This window comes from Cyprinus carpio, chromosome B5 (assembly GCF_018340385.1).
Source record: "Cyprinus carpio isolate SPL01 chromosome B5, ASM1834038v1, whole genome shotgun sequence".
Classification (NCBI taxonomy): domain Eukaryota; kingdom Metazoa; phylum Chordata; class Actinopteri; order Cypriniformes; family Cyprinidae; genus Cyprinus; species Cyprinus carpio.
The window spans coordinates 1,940,392-1,962,363 of NC_056601.1; the positions used below are offsets into that span (position 1 = coordinate 1,940,392).

Genomic DNA, 21,972 nt, shown 5'->3' on the forward strand with positions numbered 1-21,972 from the left:
TAAAAACAGGAAAATCCAGCTATAGCCAAAACTTATAGAATTATATTATATTATATTATATTATATTATATTATATTATATTATATTATATTATATTATATTATATATATTATATTTATATTATATTATATTATATTATATTATATTATATTATTTTATATTATTTTATTTTAATTTGCTTGTTATCATGTCTAACTTTCCTAATTCATCAATGTTAGTCTTTATTTATTTATGTACTATTATTTAAGTAACAGGTGGTTTCTAATTTGTAGGTGACATTTTATGGTAATTTTTTAAGCTCTAAATTATCAGAATTATTGTTTGCAATTGATTTTACTTTTGTAAAGTAACATTTCCTATTAGAGGACATTCTATGAGAAACTGTACACAATAAGGAAGTTGCATCAACTAAATAAGGTCCTTTTTCATTGTCGACGTTTTCAATTATTTCCCCCCTTTTTTCTCTCCTTTACTGTATGTTATGACTTCATTTCAATACAATTCTCCCATCAACAAGTGCTACAGATTTAAAGTCCCAGCCCTGTTACCATGCACCTTGTTTGACAGTAATGTTGCTCTGAAAAGAGTTAATGAGAAGGAAGAAAACAGAAAAGCACAGGTGAGGAATACAGCAGTGAGTTGTTGTTCTTCAGCTGTTGAGTATGGCTGCTAGTGATGTCTGCTGCACAGAGTGTGTGTGTGTGTGTGTGAGAGAGAGAGAGAGAGCATGTCTGTGATATTTCTGGTGTAGTCATTGCACTGGGTCAAAAAGCCAGTGTTTTTCTCTTGCTCTTTTGTTTTGTCCTCCCTTTGGTTCTCTAAATTATTCAATGCCTGAGGATGTGCTCTCTCTCTTTCCGTCTCTCTCTTTCTTACTTGCTCTTTCTCCTTCTCTGTCTTATATTTCCTCTCTTTTGCTTTTTCCACTCTCAGTTTCTTTGTTACTCTTTTTCAGTTTTACTTCAAGAATACTTCACAAGCTGTGCACTCCAAGTTTTCATCAGTTGAAGCTGAACAGAGATGCTCTATGACAGCTCAAGACGATGAAAAACTAGATTAGACAAACAAACAACTGATATACTGTTTACAAATACAGATCTGTGCTTGTACTTTGACATCCAGATCCTCTCTGATAGAAACATAACAAATCAGTTCTAAAACTTAGCAAGCTGCCTACATAGACAGCCGATTAAGACACTGTAGGAGTGTTCATGAAAGGAAAAACAGGAATGTTACTGCACTGGAATTCAGTTTCTTGTGTTAATGAGGAGTGCTGTTTGGTGCCACCTCACTGGGGTCTGAAGCAGAGCCCAACAGTTTACAGAGAAAAGTCTGCAGATTGAGTCTTGGCCTATTGATTTGTATCTCTCCGCTTGTACATTTGTGTGGCTCTCACCTTTGACTGATTAATTATATCCAGCAAGAACATGTGCTCAGACAGGATATCATAGACACTGATCATGTTGCTAAAACGCGAGAGCCAAATACTTGTCATGCAAAACAAAATGTCTTGGTACGTCTTTGATTAAGGCCACAGCTGAGGCATAAGCTGCTGTCACCAGTCTGTCACCATGTTCATCCTTAGAGGAAAGACAATACTAGAGATCTAGACCTACAATAACCTGGAGAGTTCTTTCATTTTTGTTACCTCCCTTATTTATTTTTTCTAAAATAAAATGGCTGTTGTTTACTTCTAAATATAATCTGTATTATTTTTGTTTAAATTTTTATTTGTTTTTAGCCATATAGCTTAATAGACTGGTTGCCCACTAAAGCTAAGCTTTCAATAATAATAATAATAATAACAACAATAATAACAATAATAATAATAAAAATAATATTATTGTTGTTGTTTTTGTTACTAGATTACTCAATTTGGGCTTATTATTTTATTTTTATTCTGCATTTGTTTTTGTTTTATTGTTTTATTTGAATGTATTTTATTTTTATTATTTTATTCTGCATTGTTTTTTTGTTTTGTTTTATATACCACTAGTTTACTTATTTTAATTTATTTTATGTTATTATTTTTATTTATTTATTTATTTATTTATTTATTGTTTTTATTCAACATTTTTATTTTATTTTATTCTGAATTTATTTTATTTGGCAACTTTATTTTATTTGACACTGTTATTCTAATTTAACTTTTTTATGTTTATTTTTTATTGTATTTATTTATTTGGCAATACAAATGTGCTCAAATGTGTTTACGCCAAGCCGGTAATGCACTCTAAATTGAAAAACTGAAATTAAAAGAGAGAGAAAGCAATCCCCCTTCATCCCCGTCACCCGTCGTGAGGAGCCCTGTGACTGAATGACAAGTCGAGCGTGAAACGGCTGACTGCCCCCAGAAATCAGAGCTCTGGCCTCCTAGGAACTGATACATGCACATACACACACCACAGTGAGAGAACAGAGTGGGCCAACGACTCAACTGCTGAGTCTTCTTTCTCCCTCTCGCTCTGTCTCGTCACTGATCCATCCATCCTTGCTTTATTCTCAGTGTTTTGCAGCCCACACAAGGACACAGAAGAGAGAGAATGAGCAGAGAGAGAGATTGAAGACGAGAGAAATGCCCGTAGGCTCAATCTGTTCTGTGGTGCACTACACGCAGGCCATGGGGAGACCTCCACTCACTCCATCAAACTGTCAGACACACACACATTCAGACTGCAGAGGGAGAGGCTCTTTGCTGCCCTGGAGGCCAGTTCAAGTCAACATCCCATTTCCTTCCTTTCCTGCCTAATTTCTTCAACACCCTCACTTAAGTTCCTATGGCCTAGTGCGCTCTGTGTGTGTGTGTGTGTGTGTGTGTGTGTGTGTGTGTGTGTGTGCACGCTATGTTTCTGTTTGTCTCCAGTTTGTTTTGCGGCTGATATACACTGGGAAAATATGGTGTAGAACTATTTTTGCTCAGAAATTGCTAGTAAATTTCGCAAACAATTATAAAGATATGACAAGAACATTGAATTAAATGTGAATTTTGGAAGTAGAAAAGCTGAAATAGTATTTTCTTGTAAAGCATACTCCAATAATTGTCATATTAACTTTTAATAACTTTCTCTTTTTTTAGCAGTGTAGCAGGCTACATGCAGTGCAGACTGCGACCCATTCACAAATAATGAGACTCACTGTAAAATATTTATGAAAAATATCCTTTTAAATTTATGGTTTAAAAAAAAAATAGCAGCTGTGGTTGCCAGAAATTGACTCAAAACATTACATACTGTTGTCTATATACTAGGGCTGCCCTCTAATAGTCGACTAATTTGTGTGCTCTCACAATAACAACAAAATGTGCTTTTGTAAAATAATGAAAGCAACGATGCTCTTTCTGCCGTCTCGGTCTCTGTGAACTCGAGCATAACACTGCATGTATGTCTTTGCTTTACAGACATTAAAATATATCTATAGAGAGTGAAATGTCTAATTTCAAATGAACCAATTCAATGGAAAACAAATATTCTTGGATTATGTAATCTGTATGAAACATGCATACAGGCGACTCACTACTGCGGAGATGACGAGTCTGTGTCGCTGAGTTCATCTCTTAAACCAAAACAAAGAAAGCACTTGTTTATCAGTGAATTATTAAAATGTTAATGCGGCCTCCTTACTGTTTTTCACTGACAGATTCATAATCATTACTTCTGCCGGTACACTGTGGCAAGCTTCATGCGTGTCCTTGAGTACTTATTAGGCTATCAGAGTAATTTTCTGTTGAGCACTATTTTAAAAAAAATAAATAAATAAAATGTTACGGTCAAACCTGTGAACTGCCTTATTCAGTGGCTATACAGTATATGGCTGAACATTGTATTATATGTCATTTTAATTTCAAATACTATCAGATGTATGGTTTCTGCTAATAAAAACTATGAATTATATAATTTACAGTGAAAAACAGAAAATAATTCCTAGAGTTATTTTAAGTAAAATTTTCATAACCAATTTTAGATATATTTTGTAAAGTATATAGTAGGGGTGCCCTCAAATTGCAGAGACACATTCTTGGCCAAGTGTGCGTGGGAAGTGCATATCCGAACAGATAGCAGATGATCGATCAAGACACATGAAGTGACTAAGTGTAAATTGGCCCTAAGTGCTGTAAAAACTCCCTAACTCTCCTTTGAGATTCCCTGTCACATCACACACAGCCAAATGCTGTAAGACGTCTCAAATGCAGCTGAGAGCCACAGAGGCGCTGTTTGGCTCCGTTACAGATGTTAGTCAGTGATTACAACCAAACGATTCCAGTGTTTAGCAGATAGCTTGAAGAAATGTGTTAAACATCTGTATTGTGACTTATTAGAGTGAAATAAGGAATAATTGGTGGTGGGCCATTGAATTATTTAAAAAAAAAAAAAAAATCAAATTATTCTAATAATTCAACTGACCAGCATCAATTATTCCACTTACACTATGGTCAACACACCTCAAGACAAGTTTTTCTTATTAAAATGCTCTTGTGCGCGGAATTAAAATCTTATCTCAAAATCCTATTCTTACAGACTCATTAAAGAATCCCATTATGGCAAATGTCTATTGACACATTATGTAAAATGTAAAACTATCTCATCACTTTGACAGCTCAAACACACATCTGTGATTCCCACAAGAGCCTTAACGTTTGAAATATAATTTTTTTATGAATTTTCCTGATGCAATAAATGGCTGAACACTTCATCACCTGTTTAGAGATTGTCTAGCTGTGTGGCTTGGAAATGTTCCTGTTTATTGTGTTTAGTTAAGTTATGCTTAAATGCCGCTGTTCAAGGGTGCATTTTGACCGGTATATTATATTGTAGTATTTATTTTTTAATCTGTTGCCTGTGACCCTTTAACAGACTGCTAGTTCTGAAGTTCTTAATCCAGCTTCTCTTTGGTCCAGTCACTTCCCATAATGCCCAAAGGCAAAGTCACATGTCGAACTGCTGCATGAATTTGATGCCTTGATCAAATCAGAGTGTGGGCGGCTGCTTTTGATCCATCATTTATTCTGGGGTCAAGGAGAGCTAGTGTCTTCTCATCTCGGAAGGTTGACGCTCAAGCAACATGACTGAAATATTATGCTGGCAAAGTTCTGTGAAAGCTCTTTGTTGACCTCGAGTTGGTATTTATAGACCAAAACTGTTTGATTATTTTTCTTCCCTTTGCCATTGTAAGCAGCCATTTTTGTTTCTAACATGCTTTTGTGTAAGAGAGGCTCCAGGAACTGTTTGCCCTTCCGTTGCTTGGGTAAGATGTTTAGCATTTGCACGGATTTCACTTTGTATAAAAATTGTGGAGACAGTGGCGCCAAAGTGTGTTTTGGAGGGTAGGACCATTTTGAATGTCCTGGTGATGTCACAGCATGATGAAGTTAAAGCTCATGAATATTAATTAGGTTATTCTCAAATATTTTAATATTTAATCGGCTAAAAACACATCTCTTCCATCATTTTTTGACCCTCTTACTCCAGCACCCTCTGTTCTAATTCTATTCTTTAAAAAAACTTGTCCCTTTTAGACTTGCACTCTATTCATTTACTGCTTGTTTTCTTAAAAAAAAAAATATTTTTGTATACTATTTATTTGTTTTCTTTTTATTTATTATACAGTTAACAAAAGTAAAAAAGGCCTCTAACACTAGCTTGCTCTATTCTTTTTCTACTGTCTGTTTTCTTTTTATTTATTATATAATTTTAAAAAAAAAACTTGCTACGTGTACTGTGTTAAGCTAACTGAGACTTGTTATAGTACTTGTATATCATTGCTCTTTTCTTGATTTTGATTGCTTCCATTGTCCTCATTTGTAGTGGTCGACCGATATATCGCCAAGGCCGATATATCGCCCGTTAATTGGCATTTGTCAAATATTGGCATCGGCCGATAAGTTTTTCTGCTTGGCCGATGTGTTCAATGCGGGACATTTATTTTGACGGCGCTGAGACCGGCAGGACCAGAGCACACAGTGCTCACTCTCCCTCTTGTTTACTGTCGTTGTTAACAGTATTAATGTATACAAAAAGTGTTATAATGATTGCTTTTATATTATTAGTAATAGAAAGGCAAACATTATAATACTTTCTCTGTGTGCTGTATGTAAAATGAGTGTTACCCTGGCTTTATTTGAAAAATATGATTCCCAGTGCACACAAACTTCCCAGAATACTGAGTGTTCTGTTGGCTACAGTTTACTTCCTTTTTAATTATATTTTTATTAAATGTATTTATTTGTGGAAAATACTTTGTCATCTAAAGTATGTTTATTTTACACATTTATTTTTTAATTCATTGTCAAATGATTTCAAATTTCTTAAATATTATTAAATAAATAAAAATGCTTTCCAAGATATCAGCATCGTCATCGGCTGTCAAAAAATCAATATCGGTCGACCACTACTAATTTGTAAGTCGCTTTGTTTAAAAGCATCTGCTAAATAACTTATTGTAAATGTAAATATTTAGTAATGCTTTACAATAAGGTCTGTAATTTTAAAGCATTTTAAGGCTTTCTTTGGATTTTTTTTTATATTATATTATATTATATTATATTATATTATATTATATTATATTATATTATATTATATTATATTATCACTGTTCAAAGGTTTGTAATAATTTACAATTTTAAAATGTTTTTGAACTAAGGATTCTTATGCTCAACAAGACTGCATTATTTGATCCAAAATAAAGTGAAAATATCAGCTCAGGAATATTAATTAGATTATGCTCAAATATTTGCTAACACTTGAATAAGGTCTCATTTGTTAACATTAGTTAATGATATTCTATTAATATTAGTTAATGCATCATTTAACATGAACTATGTGCAATATATTTTCAAAGCATTTATTAACATTTTTTAAACGTTGTTTAAAAATACAATTGTTCATTGTTCATGTTAGCTCTCAGTGCATGTAATGTTAAAATATATACATTTTTTTTTTTTTAATGTAGAAATTAACATTGATTAATAAAAGTTGTGGAACTGTTGTTCTTTAATAGCTCATATTAATCAATGTTAACAATAAAACCTTACTGTAAAGCGTTACCAAATATTTGAATATAACTGTGTATTGTTTTGATAATTAGTCTGTAATTGGTCTGTAGTAAAGAATTTGTCGCAAACTATTTAATAAGGTGGTTGGGACAAAATCATTCTTGGCCAAAATGTAATTGATGCCTGTGAGCACCGGCCTTTTGTTGTTTGTCATGCTAGTTGGAGTTACACTACTACGATCTACACTCGGTCCCTTGAGACGGTCTGAAGTGACTCAAGTTTCCCGCTGAGAGGGAGAGTCGCCTAAAATGAACACTAACAGATACAGCCTTGTGTTCAATTATTTAAAGCCTGTAGTGTTGTATTCATGGACTCACTCGCTGCTACAGTGGATTGTTTGTGCTTAGTGTACATTTGAAAGCGTAGAATTTAACTTTGACCTTCACCTCCGTTTGACCTTCCAGGAAGAAGTTAGCCTCTGTGATTATATGTTATGAAGAAACAGTCTACATGATCGAGAGTTGAGCCTGAGCAAGATGGTTGGTTCTGACAAAGAAAAAAGATTAAGTGAGATCAATTATTTTTATTTTTGTAGTCAAATGCATTTTTTTAGTTAGTGACTGTTTTGGATTAGTTTCCATTGTAAGTCACTTGAAATAAAAGTGCCTATAAAATGCGTAAATATAAATGCAGTTTAGATAATATCTAATATGTTGTATATGGCTCCAGTATTATTCCAATTACGTTTCCAAAAAGTTCTCCTTACATCCATTTACAAACATTTTAGGAATATACTTTATTTAGTTTTTTATGTTTTTAATGTAGTTTTTATTTTAGATTTTTTTTGTGCTTTTGCCATTTTTATTTGTTTATTTAGTTTGCATTGTATTTTTATTTTCTATTTAATTATATCATATTTAACAACATGTTTTATCGGTTAATTTAATGTTTACTTTAACTTATTTCAGTTACTTGCCACAGCACTACTGTACATTTTGTTGTTTATATTTTTAAAGTTTACAATTTCCATCTGATGTATGTGACCCTGGACCACAAAATCAGTCATAAGGGTAAATTTTTTTGAACTGATATGTACACATCATCTGAAAACTGAATAAATAAGCTTTTCATTGATGTATAGTTTGTTAGGATAGGAGGACAATATATGGCAGAGATACAACTATTTGAAAATCTGGAATCCGAGGGTGCAAGAAATAAATAAATAAAAATATTGAGGAAAACGCCTTTAAAGTTGTCCAAATGAAGTCTTTAGCAATGCAAAAGGCAAAAATTTAGTTTTGATATTAACAGTAGGACATTTACAAAATATCTTAATGGAACATGATCTTTCCTTAATATCCTATTGTTTTTTGGCATAAAAGAATAATTTTAGATAATTTTGACCCATACAAAATATTGTTGGCTATTGTGAGACTTACGACTGGTTTTGTGCTCCAGGGTCACATATATATTTAAGCTTCATTTCAATGACTGAAAATATCTCTGAATATAGTTTTAGTTAATGATTACGACACTTCATGGACATCGATATAAACTTGAGATATGTTTCAGTCACCACATGTTAAAATATGGTCTTTGGTTCTTTGGGTGATGATATTCCCTGGCTATACTTTTTTTAGACAAATGATTAAATTCAGTGCTCTGGATGTTCTTTTCTCCGTAATACGGATCATGATACACTCGTTGTTGTGTCCGATCCGCAGCAGACGATCCTGGTTATTATTGCACGTGCTGACAGCCCCCGATGATGTCACTGTTGTTCTGTTGCCATGGCGCTGACAGCCAAATGTATTGACGGAAGGTGCTGAGATCTGGTTTTGCATATTTTTTGGTCTCTCTGGCATCCTGTACTGCTGGAATCAGTATTCATCCAGACATCCCCAGGCAGACGCTGATGTTGAGCCAGCATGGCTGTCGTCAGGCTAGTTTCTCACTCCCCCTCCAAGGCCAATTCATTCCCAATCTCCTCAGCATGTGACAGGTGCAACTGTGTTATTGATTTGGGCAGTCGGTTTTAATGTGCTCCGGGATGCGCAACGCTTATTGTCTCCCCCTCCCCCTTGGTGTGCGTGTCTATTAAAATGCTGCCAGGAAAATATTCTGAAATATTAGACAGTCCCCCCACCTCCCATTCCCATTTCAGCTGAAATATATAAACCCGTCGGCAGGCCAAAACCCAAGCCACGGGGTCCAGAGCGAGACTCGCTGTGAATAAATCACACTTGCTCGCGCACGTACACACATGCAGACGTGCCGCAGCGTTCACGAGGGAGTCTGTAAATAAAGCGCGCTCACCAAATGTGAAGAAAGCTGTTTAAATGTCAAAACTGCCTTCACAGGAGATGGCAGGAGAAGCTGTAATGTCCAATGTAAACATAACACCACATTGTATTGTATCGTTCCCTGTGTCCATCTCATATGTTTTTCTACTTTTCCTCTGTCTGCTGTGTTTATCGCGGTATTTTATTTCTGTCTGAGTCACTACAGTCCTCTCCACAGGTATGTCCGATTTATAGATCTATGTTTTGTGCATTGTAGTTTTAGTTGCAGCAGGGGTACTTTCATATATAGGCTTTAATTAGGGTGCTAAAATGAATGTATGGTACTTTCAAAACAAAACAAATAAAAATACTCTATGCTACTTTAATACATTGGTATTTATTATTGTATCGTAGGGTGACCAAACGTGCCATTTTTCCAGAACACGTCTTGTCCAGGATTTCTATATTGCCTTAAAATATCCACGTTTTTGGATATTTACATTTTATGATATTTTATATCAAATATTAAATGTTTTTAATGTTTTTTAAATGTTTTAAATGAAATAAAAGAAGTAAATACTGTATGTTGTTGTTGTGTAAAATAAAATGAAATAAATTAAATAATTATAAAATATTACTCCACACACATGCACTATACAGTATACACTACCAGTCATAAGTTTGGGATCAGAATGATTATTAATGTTTTTTACAGGTGATTCTTCTGCTCATCAAGGCTGCATTTATTTGATCAGAAATACAGGGAAAAAATGTAATATTGTGAAATATTATTATGATGTAAAATAACGTTTTTCTATTTTATTATACTTAAAAATCTAATTTATTTCTGTGATGCGCAGCTGAATTTTCAGCATCATTACTCCAGTATAAAGTGTCACATGATCTTCAGAAATCATTCTAATATGCTGATTTATTATCAGTGCTTGAAACTGTTCTGCTGCTTAATATTTTTTACAATATAACAATATACACTACAGTTCAAAAGTTTGGGGTCAGTAAATTTTTATTCTTTCTTTTCTTGAAAGAAATTAAAACTTTTATTCAGAAGGGTGTTAAATGTGTTAAATTGTTAAGAAGTGATAGCAAAGATTGTTATTGTTAGAAAAAAAAATCTATTTTGTTTTGAACTTTTTATTCATCAAAGAATCCTGAAAAAAAGTATTGCAGTTTCCAAAAAATATATTTGGAAGCACAACTATTGCCAACATTGATAATTCTAATAATAAATCAGCATATTAGAATGATTTCTGAAGGATCATGTGACACTTTATATTTTAGTAATGGCTGATGGAAATTCAGCTTTGCATCACAGAAATAAATAATATTTTAAGGGATAATAAAATAGAAACCATTATTTTATATTGTAATAACGTTTAGCAATATTACTGTATTTTTTTTTAACAATATTTTTTTTCTGTATTTTTCACCAAATAAACACAGCCTTGATGAGCAAAAGAGACTTCTTTAAAAACATTACAAGTCTTAGTGATCCCAAACCTTTGACCGTAGTTTATGTGTAGCTCTATATGTATACATATACAGTGTATATATACACAACCTGTTACTATTTATAGTAATAATTACACTAATTACTATTATTTATTTATTATTTAATTAACAGTTCAATCAAAAATACTATATATTTATCCAGGGCACATTGCCATGTTACAGTGAAATAATCATAAAATTGTGGGCCTTCCTTACTCTAAATATGGTTTTGTTTCTCAGAATTATTTTTGCACTCTGTTCTGAATGATTTCACTCCATGTCTTCCTGTTTGTCTCCTGTTCCTCTCTACCTTTTTCTGTTCCTGCCCCCTTTTGGGTTCAGTTGGGCCTCTTTTTGCCGCACAGGATGTAGGTGTGCCCAAGTCTTGTGCGTTCAAAGTGCATACATATTCACACCCACATACTTACACGCACAAATGCACACAATCTTATATCTTGCGAACTAGCAAACATTACATTCAGGGTGGAATGTTAGCCGCAATGGCCGTTATGCCAGATACAGACAAACACAGCTTTTGTTACTTACTAGAGCAGAGAAATGTAACCACGAGTTACAGAGCTGTTGACATTGAACTGTTTGACATCCACATCGCCCAACAAGAAAATCTCACCTGAATAAGAACATGATTGACAGTTGGCTAAGCCACTTTGTTTGTGCTAATGCCTTGGACCTACACTGGATGACTTGTGACAAGTAGAGCTGAGCAATTAGGATTTGTTTAGCCAGTGCTGCAAAGGACAGAGTCAATGAATGGGTGCCTCTAATCCACAGCATAGACTCACACAAAAGTACATGAAACATCTATACACACAAAGGCACGCTGCTGAACTGTGCTGAATTTCCATCGAGCGAATGAATTCAAGAGAGTTTTCCTGTCCCTGTCTGCATCTTTATTTCCATGTGAGCTATAGGAAAGTGTGCGGTGAAACCTGTGTGGGAGGTTGTACGGTTAAGCGTAGCCTCTGCATACACACGCACAAACAAATCAAGCCACAAGAAAGCTGCTTGTTTGAGCAGGACCTGTCGTTATTAGAGGAAACTGAGAGACAGGTTAACACGTGTCTGTTCTCTTGATGGTTTTATTGTTTCTAACGTATTCAAAACAGAAAATGGGCTTCAGCGGCCAAAGACAGCGACGTTCTTACCTCTTCTCTGTCATACCTGTCCTTTGTTTGTTTGTTTGGTTTAAATAACAAGATTATTAATTTATTCATTCATCCATCCATTTTTTATTTATTCGGTAACGTTTTCCAACACTCATTTGTGAATGCATTAACTAACATTAATCATGAGCAATACAGTACATTTGGTGTTTATTAGTCTTTGTGAATGTACTAATTTTATACTACTTTACATTATTAGGTCACATTAGCGCAGATGCACTGTATAATATTAACAAATGCAACTTTTCATTTTATTACTTTATTAGTAAATATTCACTAAATATTAACTAACTTTATTTTAACCAAGTTTGATGCTTTAAAAGTACTTTTAATTGACTAAGCTCATGTTAACAAATATAGTTAGGATGGCTTGAGCTAATTATTATTATTCTTAGACTAAATTTCTGAATGCTGCTCGTCCTGGAGCTTTCAAATTAGAACCACCAAACTCAGCCCAGACTTTCAGACTGTTTTGATTCGGGTTGCTATATCTTTTCAGACTGATCCGACTTATAGTTTTCATAAAACTGAAGATTGAAAACATAAAAATCCCATAGACTTACATTGACGGAATGTTCAGATGAGCCAAGACTATTCAAACTGCAGGGGAATTAGTCAAACAGTCAAAATTCAAATTTAAACTTCCTTTGAGACTCAATCAAGCTTCCCTTCTATGTACTATTTCTAATCCATTCAAACTCATTCAAGCTTCCACTCTAATATTTCCTATCCATCCATCCGTCCATCTTACTAGCCAAGCCTAGTAATTAGAATCATGCTAGAAACATGCTAACAACATGCTAATCATGCCAGAATCATGTGAGTAACATGCTAGAAACCTACTAGCAACTTGCTAATCATGATTGTAACATGTTAATCATGCTAGAAACATGCTAGCAACATGTTAGTAACTTCCTAATCATGTTAACAACATGCTAATAACATGCTAAACTTTTCATCTAACAAATGGAACCTCCTTGTAAACTGTTGTTATTTATTTATTTGTAAGCAACACAGTGACTTCTTAACATGCAGTTAGATTTACCATTGTTCAATGAATTTCACAGGTACAGTCCAGTCATTTTATTATAAATACATGTGATTAAGTTTTTCATGAGGATGAAAGATTTCCACACAGACTTTTCATGGGGTTCAAGTTGGTCACAAACTTTTGCCAAGCTGACCTGCTGCTTATTTTGAAAGTGACTTTTGTGTGAGCGGCGTTTCTTGTATTGCGAAAATGGATAAAGGTGGAAAGTCTTGGAGAAAAGTTCAACTAAAGACTACACGCGTGAATATATCTTGTTAGTGAATACATGCAAACTCAGATGTAAACGAGCAATCATATTCTTAGTGGAGACTAAAAAGGTTGAATGGAAAATTCTCATTTCGGTAGAAAAAAAAAGCCTGAACTTCAGATCCTCATGAAGAAAACAAAAGTGAGTGGTTGTGATCAGTCCTTTAAGTGCAAATGGCTTGTAATTGCTCATTTGCATATGCATAATTGCAGTCCATTTATGCCGCGAGACCCGAAAAGTCCTCCACCACTCATTCAAATGAAAGGCTAGAAGCGCAAGAGTGTGCAATAATGGCCCGGTATGAAAAATTTATGGAGGAATATGGCACTCCAGCGCCTGCTAAGTGTTGTAGAGGGTATTTTGTAACATGGAGAGAGGGAGACAGTGTATCCTCATTAGTTTTTTTTAATGTTTTAAAGTTGAATGCAAGGCTATTTTTTCTTTGTGACTTTCAAGACTCTTTAAATGCACTTTTTTGTTTTTGCCTCTCTGAGGAATAAAGTACAAAGCGAGAGGAAATCATTATTTTAAATTATTTTTTTCTACTCTACAAACACAAAGATGTTCATTTAATAAATGTGTTAAGTGTTATGCAAAATATTTTTCACAAAACATTCTATAAAACATCAGCTGTAACACATACAGTACATACATATTTAAACAGAGACAGAAAGACAAAACGTAATGGTTAAGAATTTTCCTCGAAATGCTTCTCTGTTGTTGTACGCTATAAAGCTAAATGTGAGACGTATTTAAGACGTGAAATTCACTTGCTTGGAGTTTTTGGCTCAGCACCTTCCGGCTGTCACAAAGCTTTTGGATATTTTTCCCCCAGTAATTTGCCAGCATCTCATCCATATACGAATAATTTCCCCTTAACTTTCTATCTATTATGATCCGTCGAGCTGCTCGACTCTCAACCCGCTCCTGAAAACCGAAAGGAAAAGTTGGATTTTATGGTGTCTCGCTTTTGAACCATGGCAGCCTCTTTCAAATGTATCACTTTATCCCCTTCATCACCTCCATTTTTGTTGAAAGGTGTCACCGAAAGAAGTAAAAAAAAAAGGAGCCGTAAAAATCATACCTGAAGCGATAATGAGGTCGGAGAATGAATGAATAATTCTCTCATATCTTTTTCTTCTCACTATCTCCTTACAGTGTGACAGCGAGAGTGACATCGATGACAAGGTAAGACTTCTTTTCATGAGTGTTTGTGTGTTTACCTAACCCGCCGTGGAGTGAGTAAGAGTGATTCTGGAGTTTATAGTATAAAAAGCCTGTCTCCTGTCTGCATGCGTGGATGTGTATGTGTGTGTGTGTACAGTAGATGACAGAAAACGGCTGCCAGTCTTGTGATTGTTGTTTATTTGCATATTAAAGCGAAGCAAACAAAGGCAAACGCAGTGCCACAGAGAGAAAGTACACTTATTGCGGGAGCGTTTTAAGCTTTCTGTGAGGTGTCATTGTGTTTGGCGTGTCAATTCAACTACTTTGAAGTTGTTTGAACTTGAAAAGTAGACACCTGTGTTGATGTTTGTGCTAGTTAATTCTAGGCAGGAAGTACTATTGGGAACTTCACTTAAAGAGGCGAGCACCTTGTAAATGTGAAGAAAATAAAGTGTCTTTGATTAGCTGAAGTAACTGTAATTCTTATTTTTATTAGCATTAGCGTAGTATTTTTCTGTGTTTTCCTTGTCCTGTTTCTGAAAGGTGCATTTTTTTAACCTTCTAACAACTATTATGAAGACGAGACTAGTTGCAGAATCATCGATAAGAAATTAGCTACCAGGGTGAAATTCACTATCAAGCATGTGAGATTCTAGAGCATTCTATTCCTCTTGTATTTTAGGATGTAGACATTACCCACTGGTCATGAGACATACTGTTGCCTTATATGGCTACTTTATCTTTTTTCTCCACTTCTGCATTGCCCACTATTTCACTTCTGCTAGACTATATATATATATATATAATATGTTCTCCTAGATAATAAATCTTGAACCTTGAGTGAACTGCACTGCTTGTGTCTGTGTCATTCTTGGTCCTGGGTACCCGTCTCCTCTGCTCCATAGCCCAACCAGATCGGATCTCCGCAATTACTTTAATGCTTTTATTTTAACAGTTGGGGGCTCGTCCGGGATGTACCTAAGCAGATGTTTCTCCGGAAAAGTATATAGAATTTGCACGACCGTTTTGTGCGAGTAAAATGTTGTCTCTGGTTTATAATTTGATTTGTTTTCTTGTCAGTTGACGTTAAATGACAGAACTGTTCTTATCTAAATTTGCAGGTTCTCTTTATTAATAAGATATATATATATATATATATATATATATATATATATATATATATATATATAGCATCCACGCAAGCTACTCATGAGGTGTTACATTTGCATATTCTTTGCAATATAAACAACAGCTACAGCCATACAGTGATGGATAGATAGGCCTCAGATTATACCATTTTGTCTAATTTGTTATTCAAATACGCTCTGGTCACGAATGCTTTCGAGATTTGGTTAGCGGTTTGTAGGTTGCCAGATCTTTTCCGGTGGAATGTTTTTCCCGGCACCTTTAGCGCTTGTTTATCTTTTAATATTGATAACCCTGTAATGTCTGTCACCCATATAAACAGCATGTAGCTCCAGTGGAAGTGTAACACGTGTTAATTCCCCTGCAGTTAAGCAATTACTCCCTGCTAAATGAATGTGATAGCATAACTAATCTCCTGTAAGCCAAGCTCCCAGTTCAGTGGAAAACGTCTCCGGCGCGCTCTATAAATAATACATTGATAGCGAGCAGCAATTTGCATTAACCGCAGCTCACGCTAGTCAATAGGCTTTTATCTCTCTTCTCATTGAGGCAGATGGTAAGAGAAAACCTCTTTGGATTTGACACGATGAAGAGAGGGACTTTTAGAGGCTGCTATTCTTTTAACACTAGTATGCTTCAGAGAAAAGAGAATCAGGGTATTCCACACTTATTTTAGGGCCCTTTACGTTCTTTGTTTCTCTGTGGGTCTCGTTCTCCCAATCATGTTGTGTTCCAGATGACGATAATGTGGATGCATTTTATTGGTCACAAGATATTTATGTGTTTCTAGGCATTCAAACTGATCATAACAGATCTAGGGCAAAGAAAGTAGAGGGAAAATGTGGTCAGGTTTTGAGGCATGCAACGTAAATTTTTATTTTAATAATTCTGTGTTGAGCCTAGTGCAAGTTCTGGCCATTATTAAAACTATTTTTAAGCTTGGCACTATGGTAATATCATATTGTTTTGGTCATCATGGAAATGCTAATGCAGTTCTACTCTTTAAAGTACCAAAAAGTTTAAATATATACATTACTATTCAAAAGATATTAATACTTTGATTCAGCAAGAACACATTAATTTGAACAAGTTTTTTTTTTTTTTTTTTTTAAATAAATGCTGCTCATTTTTAATTTTCTGTTCACCCAGAAAGACAAAGCATCATAGTTTCCACACACACACATTAAAATACACAGGAATAAATTAAATTTAAAACATACTAAATATATGTATTTTATTAAAATAAACATTAATACAATGCAGACTTTTTGACAGTAATAAATATGCATTATTTAAGTGTGTACTACATAGTGTAAGATCCACATTCGTGAGAACATATGGAAGCAATTGCGTGCTCAGAGTCAGAGAGAGTTTGTGTTCCATCGCAAGAATGTATCAGGTTAGGATTTCTTGTCTCTTCTGCTGAAGATAATAGTTGTAGGTGAGGGCATTGAGAGAATGAGCCATGGTTGTTGTGGTGTTTGTGTCCAGGTGCACAGGTGAAGATAACATGTTTACCACTTCAAAAATCACTGTCATAATTGCTTTGCATAAAGAAAAGAATAAACACTGTTATTTGTAATTGTATACATTTAAATCTAATCTAAAGCATTAATCTTTCCCTCCTGTTGAATAGTAACAGGTGTCTTCCCCTAAACAATAGCTCCTTTGAACAGTTGCAGGAAGAACGTGAACATTCTCTCTCATGGCGTTTTTACACATTACTACATTATAAAACAGCCCGCAGGTGCGCTGGAGGGGCATAATCAGTTGGGCTGATTTGAATAAAATTGCTTCATGTGTAGATCGAGTCCACTTATTAACAAAGACATCAAGACTTGTTCAAAGAAAACAGCTCACGCGGTGCATGACAGATGATGCCACCTGAGGGTTAGAGCCATCGCTGAAATTACATATGCAGCTGCGGCTAAAAGTTTTCAAACTAGCTGGAGATAGTGGATGCATTTTATATTTGTAATCATATAGAGCATTGTATGATATTGTTTTCATTGCTATGCATTTTTTTGGAACAGTGTTTTCCTGTTCTGAATTGGCTGACCTTATTATTTCCTTTAAAGGTTCCTGTACAGAAAGATTAAACATTGCTAAAGAACACATTTAAAGTAGTTGAACTCCTTATCTTAAACCAATCTCATGAGAGTGTGTATAAATAGTACGGCAATAAAATACAATGGGTAGGATTACGGGTTGTGGGATAAAGGCGTATCATATGTAGACGAAAACTGCAAATCATATGCACGGCAACAAATTTTGTATCATATGCACGCAAAAACTGCAAATTATATGCACGCCAAAGACATGCGTAGCATGTACACGCCAAAATCCATTTTTGCGTATCAATAAAAAAAAGTGAAAGTGACGTGACATTCAGCCAAGTATGGTGACCCATACTCAGAATTTGTGCTCTGCATTTAACCCATCCGAAGTGCACACACACAGAGCAGTGAACACACACACACTGTGAACACACACACCGGAGCAGTGGGCAGCCATTTATGCTGCGGCGCCCGGGGAGCAGTTGGGGTTCAGTGCCTTGCTCAAGGGCACCTAAGTCGTGGTATTGAGGGTGGAGAGAGCGCTGTACATTCACTCCCCCCACCCACAATTCCAGCCGGCCCGAGACTCGAACTCACAACCCTTCGATTGGGAGTCCGACTCTCTAACCATTAGGCCACGACTTCCCAAGTTCACAGCTGTCAGCTGTGATTCTACCACAAGTTTTCTTTTTTGTATTTGGTGTACTATTTATACGCATCTTTAATCAAATAGACTTTACTTTCCACTGATGTCATTTAGGCTTTGTGGACTATTGGATAATGTTTACCAAATAGCTATTTAGACATTATTTAAGAAACTGTAGCCTGACTTCATTCTGATATGTAACATCCACTTTTCATGGTCCAGTTAGTTCCAGATGCTCTGTATTTTTCTCATTGATTGTCCTGTTTTACATTACACGAGTCAAATTGCTTGCGAACAGCAGTTTATGTTGACTTCAAGTCAAGTACATTCTCTGGAAAGTGGGAAGTTGATTTTAACAGTTTGGATTAGATCAGTTTAATTAGTTTGAATTGGATTTGTTTGATTCATCGCTCACAATATTTAGTTTATATAACATTTCCTTTGTATGGTAACGTATACTACCGTTCAAACGTTTGGTATGATTTTTAAAGAAATTAATACTTTTATTTAGAATGGATGCATTAAATGAATCACAAAAACTGGTAAAGACGTTTCTAAAATGATTAATATTACAGATAAATCCTTTTCTTTTGACCTTTCTATTCATTAAAGAAACTTGTATTACGGTGTCCAAAAACATTAAGCAGCACAATGCTTTTCAACATTTCTTGAGCACCAATTCAGCATATAAGAATGACTTCTGAAGGATCGTGTGACACTGAGGACTGGAAATTTAGCTTCAGTGTTACAGGAATAAATTACATTTTGAATTATTTTAAATGGAAAACAATTATTTTCAGTTATTTTGGTATTACACAGTATTGCAGTGAAATATCAAAACTGTGTTTTTGATCAAATAAATGCAGCCTTGGTGAGTTTTTTCAGTAAAAATAGGCTACCTGTATATGAATCTGGATTGGCGTTGGAATCAAAACATGATCCGTTCAGTCCGGTGGTTGCATTGTCACAGATTTCCACAGTTGCATGACTCTGGGACAGAGCTGTCAGCTGTGATTCTATCTCACCTGACAGGTGAACACTGAAAACTGTGTATTTTGTTGGGCAGCTTAAAGAGATTTCTATTATTTCATTCCTCTCTGTCCGTTACATCCGTGTGACAGCATGTCACATAACACACCCAGCCATTTCAGCCACTTCAGGTAAACACGGACATTTTCCCCCTTTAACTGAAGAGCTTTAGAGCTGACGAGCATTGCTGTCTTTGTTGACACCCTAACCCTTCTCCCTCTCTCAATTCAAGCTATTTGTCCTGTCAAATATCATGTTGTTCAGTATGACATTGGCTTGGCTTTTATCTTTGTGGTGGCCCCAATTTGACGGGCCACCGCTGTTTAAGACCCACCTGTTTTTATGAACTCCTTTACCTAGACTCTTGCATGGAAATGTCATGCTAGCATGATTTTAAGCATCGTATGTCATTGAATACCTAATTACATGACCCCTGTAATCTAATCTGTAACCTACAAAAATAATACTACCATTTAAATGACAATAGTTTGAATGCTGTTCACTCGACGCTCTCAAATTTAGCATGCTGATGCATAACACAACTCACAGATTAGCAAAAAGCAATCTAACTTAATCAAGTACTTACGTTTTTAAGTTGTATTAAGATTAGGTTGTATCATGTATGCTTTTTGCTAATGTGTGAGTTGTGTTGCTAAGGTGTTAGCATGCTAAATTTGAACATGCTAGGTAAACAGCAGCCGAACTATTGTCATTTATACTGTAGTATAAATTTTGTGGTACTTTTGTATTCCTTCAAACATGTCATAGCATCTTTTATGGAATCAAGGCTTTTAGAAAACAATTCTGGAAATGCTCTGAGATGTTTTGGTGGTGTATCGGTAGACTTTTTCAGTGTGAGATTTTCAGCTCTCTTTACGTTTTAATTTATTAATTTTTTTCTCATCTGTGAGGCACTGATTGGCATATTCATTTCTGACAGATCAGATCAGATTGACAGATCATATCTCATTGTGATGAAGCTGAATGTCATTATATACACCCTTTAATGAAGGCATACCTATAGTCATTAATATTCATCACTGGCATTATTTTATGACAAATAAGCACCCCAACTCACCAATTTTCATTATAGTAATGCACAAAAAAGGAATAATATATGCCTAATTTAATTAAACTATCATATTAGTTATCTTGTTATTTTATGCTGATTTAAATACAGTTAAATACAGTGTAGTTTTTATCTACTCTTAAAAATTGCATACTTACTGTATAATAACGAGAATTTAGCGACAAATTATGCTTAATTAACATAATATTATCACCATGCAAAAAAACTTAATTGGTCCTAAAAGGCATGTTTTCCGTATGTAAAATAGATGCATTACATTTATCTATTTATTTGTTTATTTATTCATTCATTCACTCATTAAAGGATAGTTCACCCAAAAATGAAAATTCTGTCATTAATTACTCACCCTCGTGTTGTTCCAAACCCGTAAGACCTTCATTCATCTTTGGAACACAAATTAGGATATTTTTGAGGAAATCTGAGAGCTTTCTGGCCCTCCATAGACAGCAAGGGTACTACCACGATCAAGGCTCAGAAACGTAGTAAGGACATAATTAAAATGGTCCATGTGACATCAGTGGTTCAACTGTAAATTTACGAAGCTACGAGAATACTTTTTGTGTGACAAAAAAAATAAAAAAAAAAACCTTTGACGACGCATGTGCATGCAAGGGTCCTACCACGATCAAAGAACAGAAACGTAGTAAGGACATCATTAAAATGGTCCATGTGACATCAGTGGTTCAACTGTAAATTTACGAAGCTACGAGAATACTTTTTGTGTGACAAAAAAAAAAAAAAACCTTTGACAACGCATGTGCATGCAAGGGTCCTACCACGATCAAAGAACAGAAACGTAGTGAGGACATCATGTTTTGATCCGAACTTAAATGATTCATTGTTTATGTTCAGATCAAAGCACAATGTCCTCACTACGTTTCTGTTCTTTGACCGTGGTAGGACCCTCGCTGTCTTTAGAAGGGTCAGAGAGCTCTCGGATTTCATCAAAAATATCTTAATTTGTGTTCCTAAGATGAACAAAGGTCTAACGTGTTTGGAACGACACGAGGTTGAGCAATTAACCACAGAATCTTCATTTTTGGGTTAAGTATCCCTTTAAATTACCCAGACATGTTTTTGTGAAATTCGTCCATATAGCCTATGCCCCACATGCTTCAGACTAGTCTGCACTCATACCTACTATATATCTGCACCTCTGCATCCCTCTCTTTCTCCCTGACAAATGGCTTCCGTTCCCCTTTTTTAGCAGTTTTCCTCCTTTGCTCCTCTCTGCATCATTTTGACGATCTGAGGAAACTAATGATCTGTAATGTACCCTCTACCCCTAGACCCTTCTTAGCTGTCTTTTCTCTCTCTCCTCTCGTTCTCCTTTTCTCATATTCAGTCATAAACAGGCCACCCACAGGCTTGCTGACAGGCCTCTAATAGTTTTTTTATGGAGGTGAAGATGGAGCGGCTTAATGTTTCGACACAAGCAATCATCGCTCCTCATCTCTTTAATGAAATTAGATTAAGTGCACCTGGGGAAGGGCTGAGGAGAGGGAGGCCGAATGCCGGTTAGGACGCTAGCTTTCATTTAAAACCAATTTGCCTGCAATATTCTGCCATCAGCCTG

General features: G+C 35.2%; 1 protein-coding gene across 13 annotated transcripts in view; it reads left to right on the forward strand.

Annotated features, from left to right (window-relative positions):
* LOC109090333 (autism susceptibility gene 2 protein homolog) overlaps positions 1-21,972 on the forward strand; it is a 262,493-nt gene that overhangs the window by 149,771 nt on the left and 90,750 nt on the right. For 12 of the 13 annotated variants that reach the window (XM_042723541.1, XM_042723542.1, XM_042723544.1 and 9 more), the window contains one exon: positions 14,420-14,449. The exons of the other annotated variant lie outside the window; for it this stretch is intronic. In XM_042723541.1, the coding sequence (XP_042579475.1) occupies positions 14,420-14,449 (30 nt within the window). The remainder of the gene's footprint in view (positions 1-14,419; positions 14,450-21,972) is intronic. 13 annotated transcript variants of the gene reach the window in all.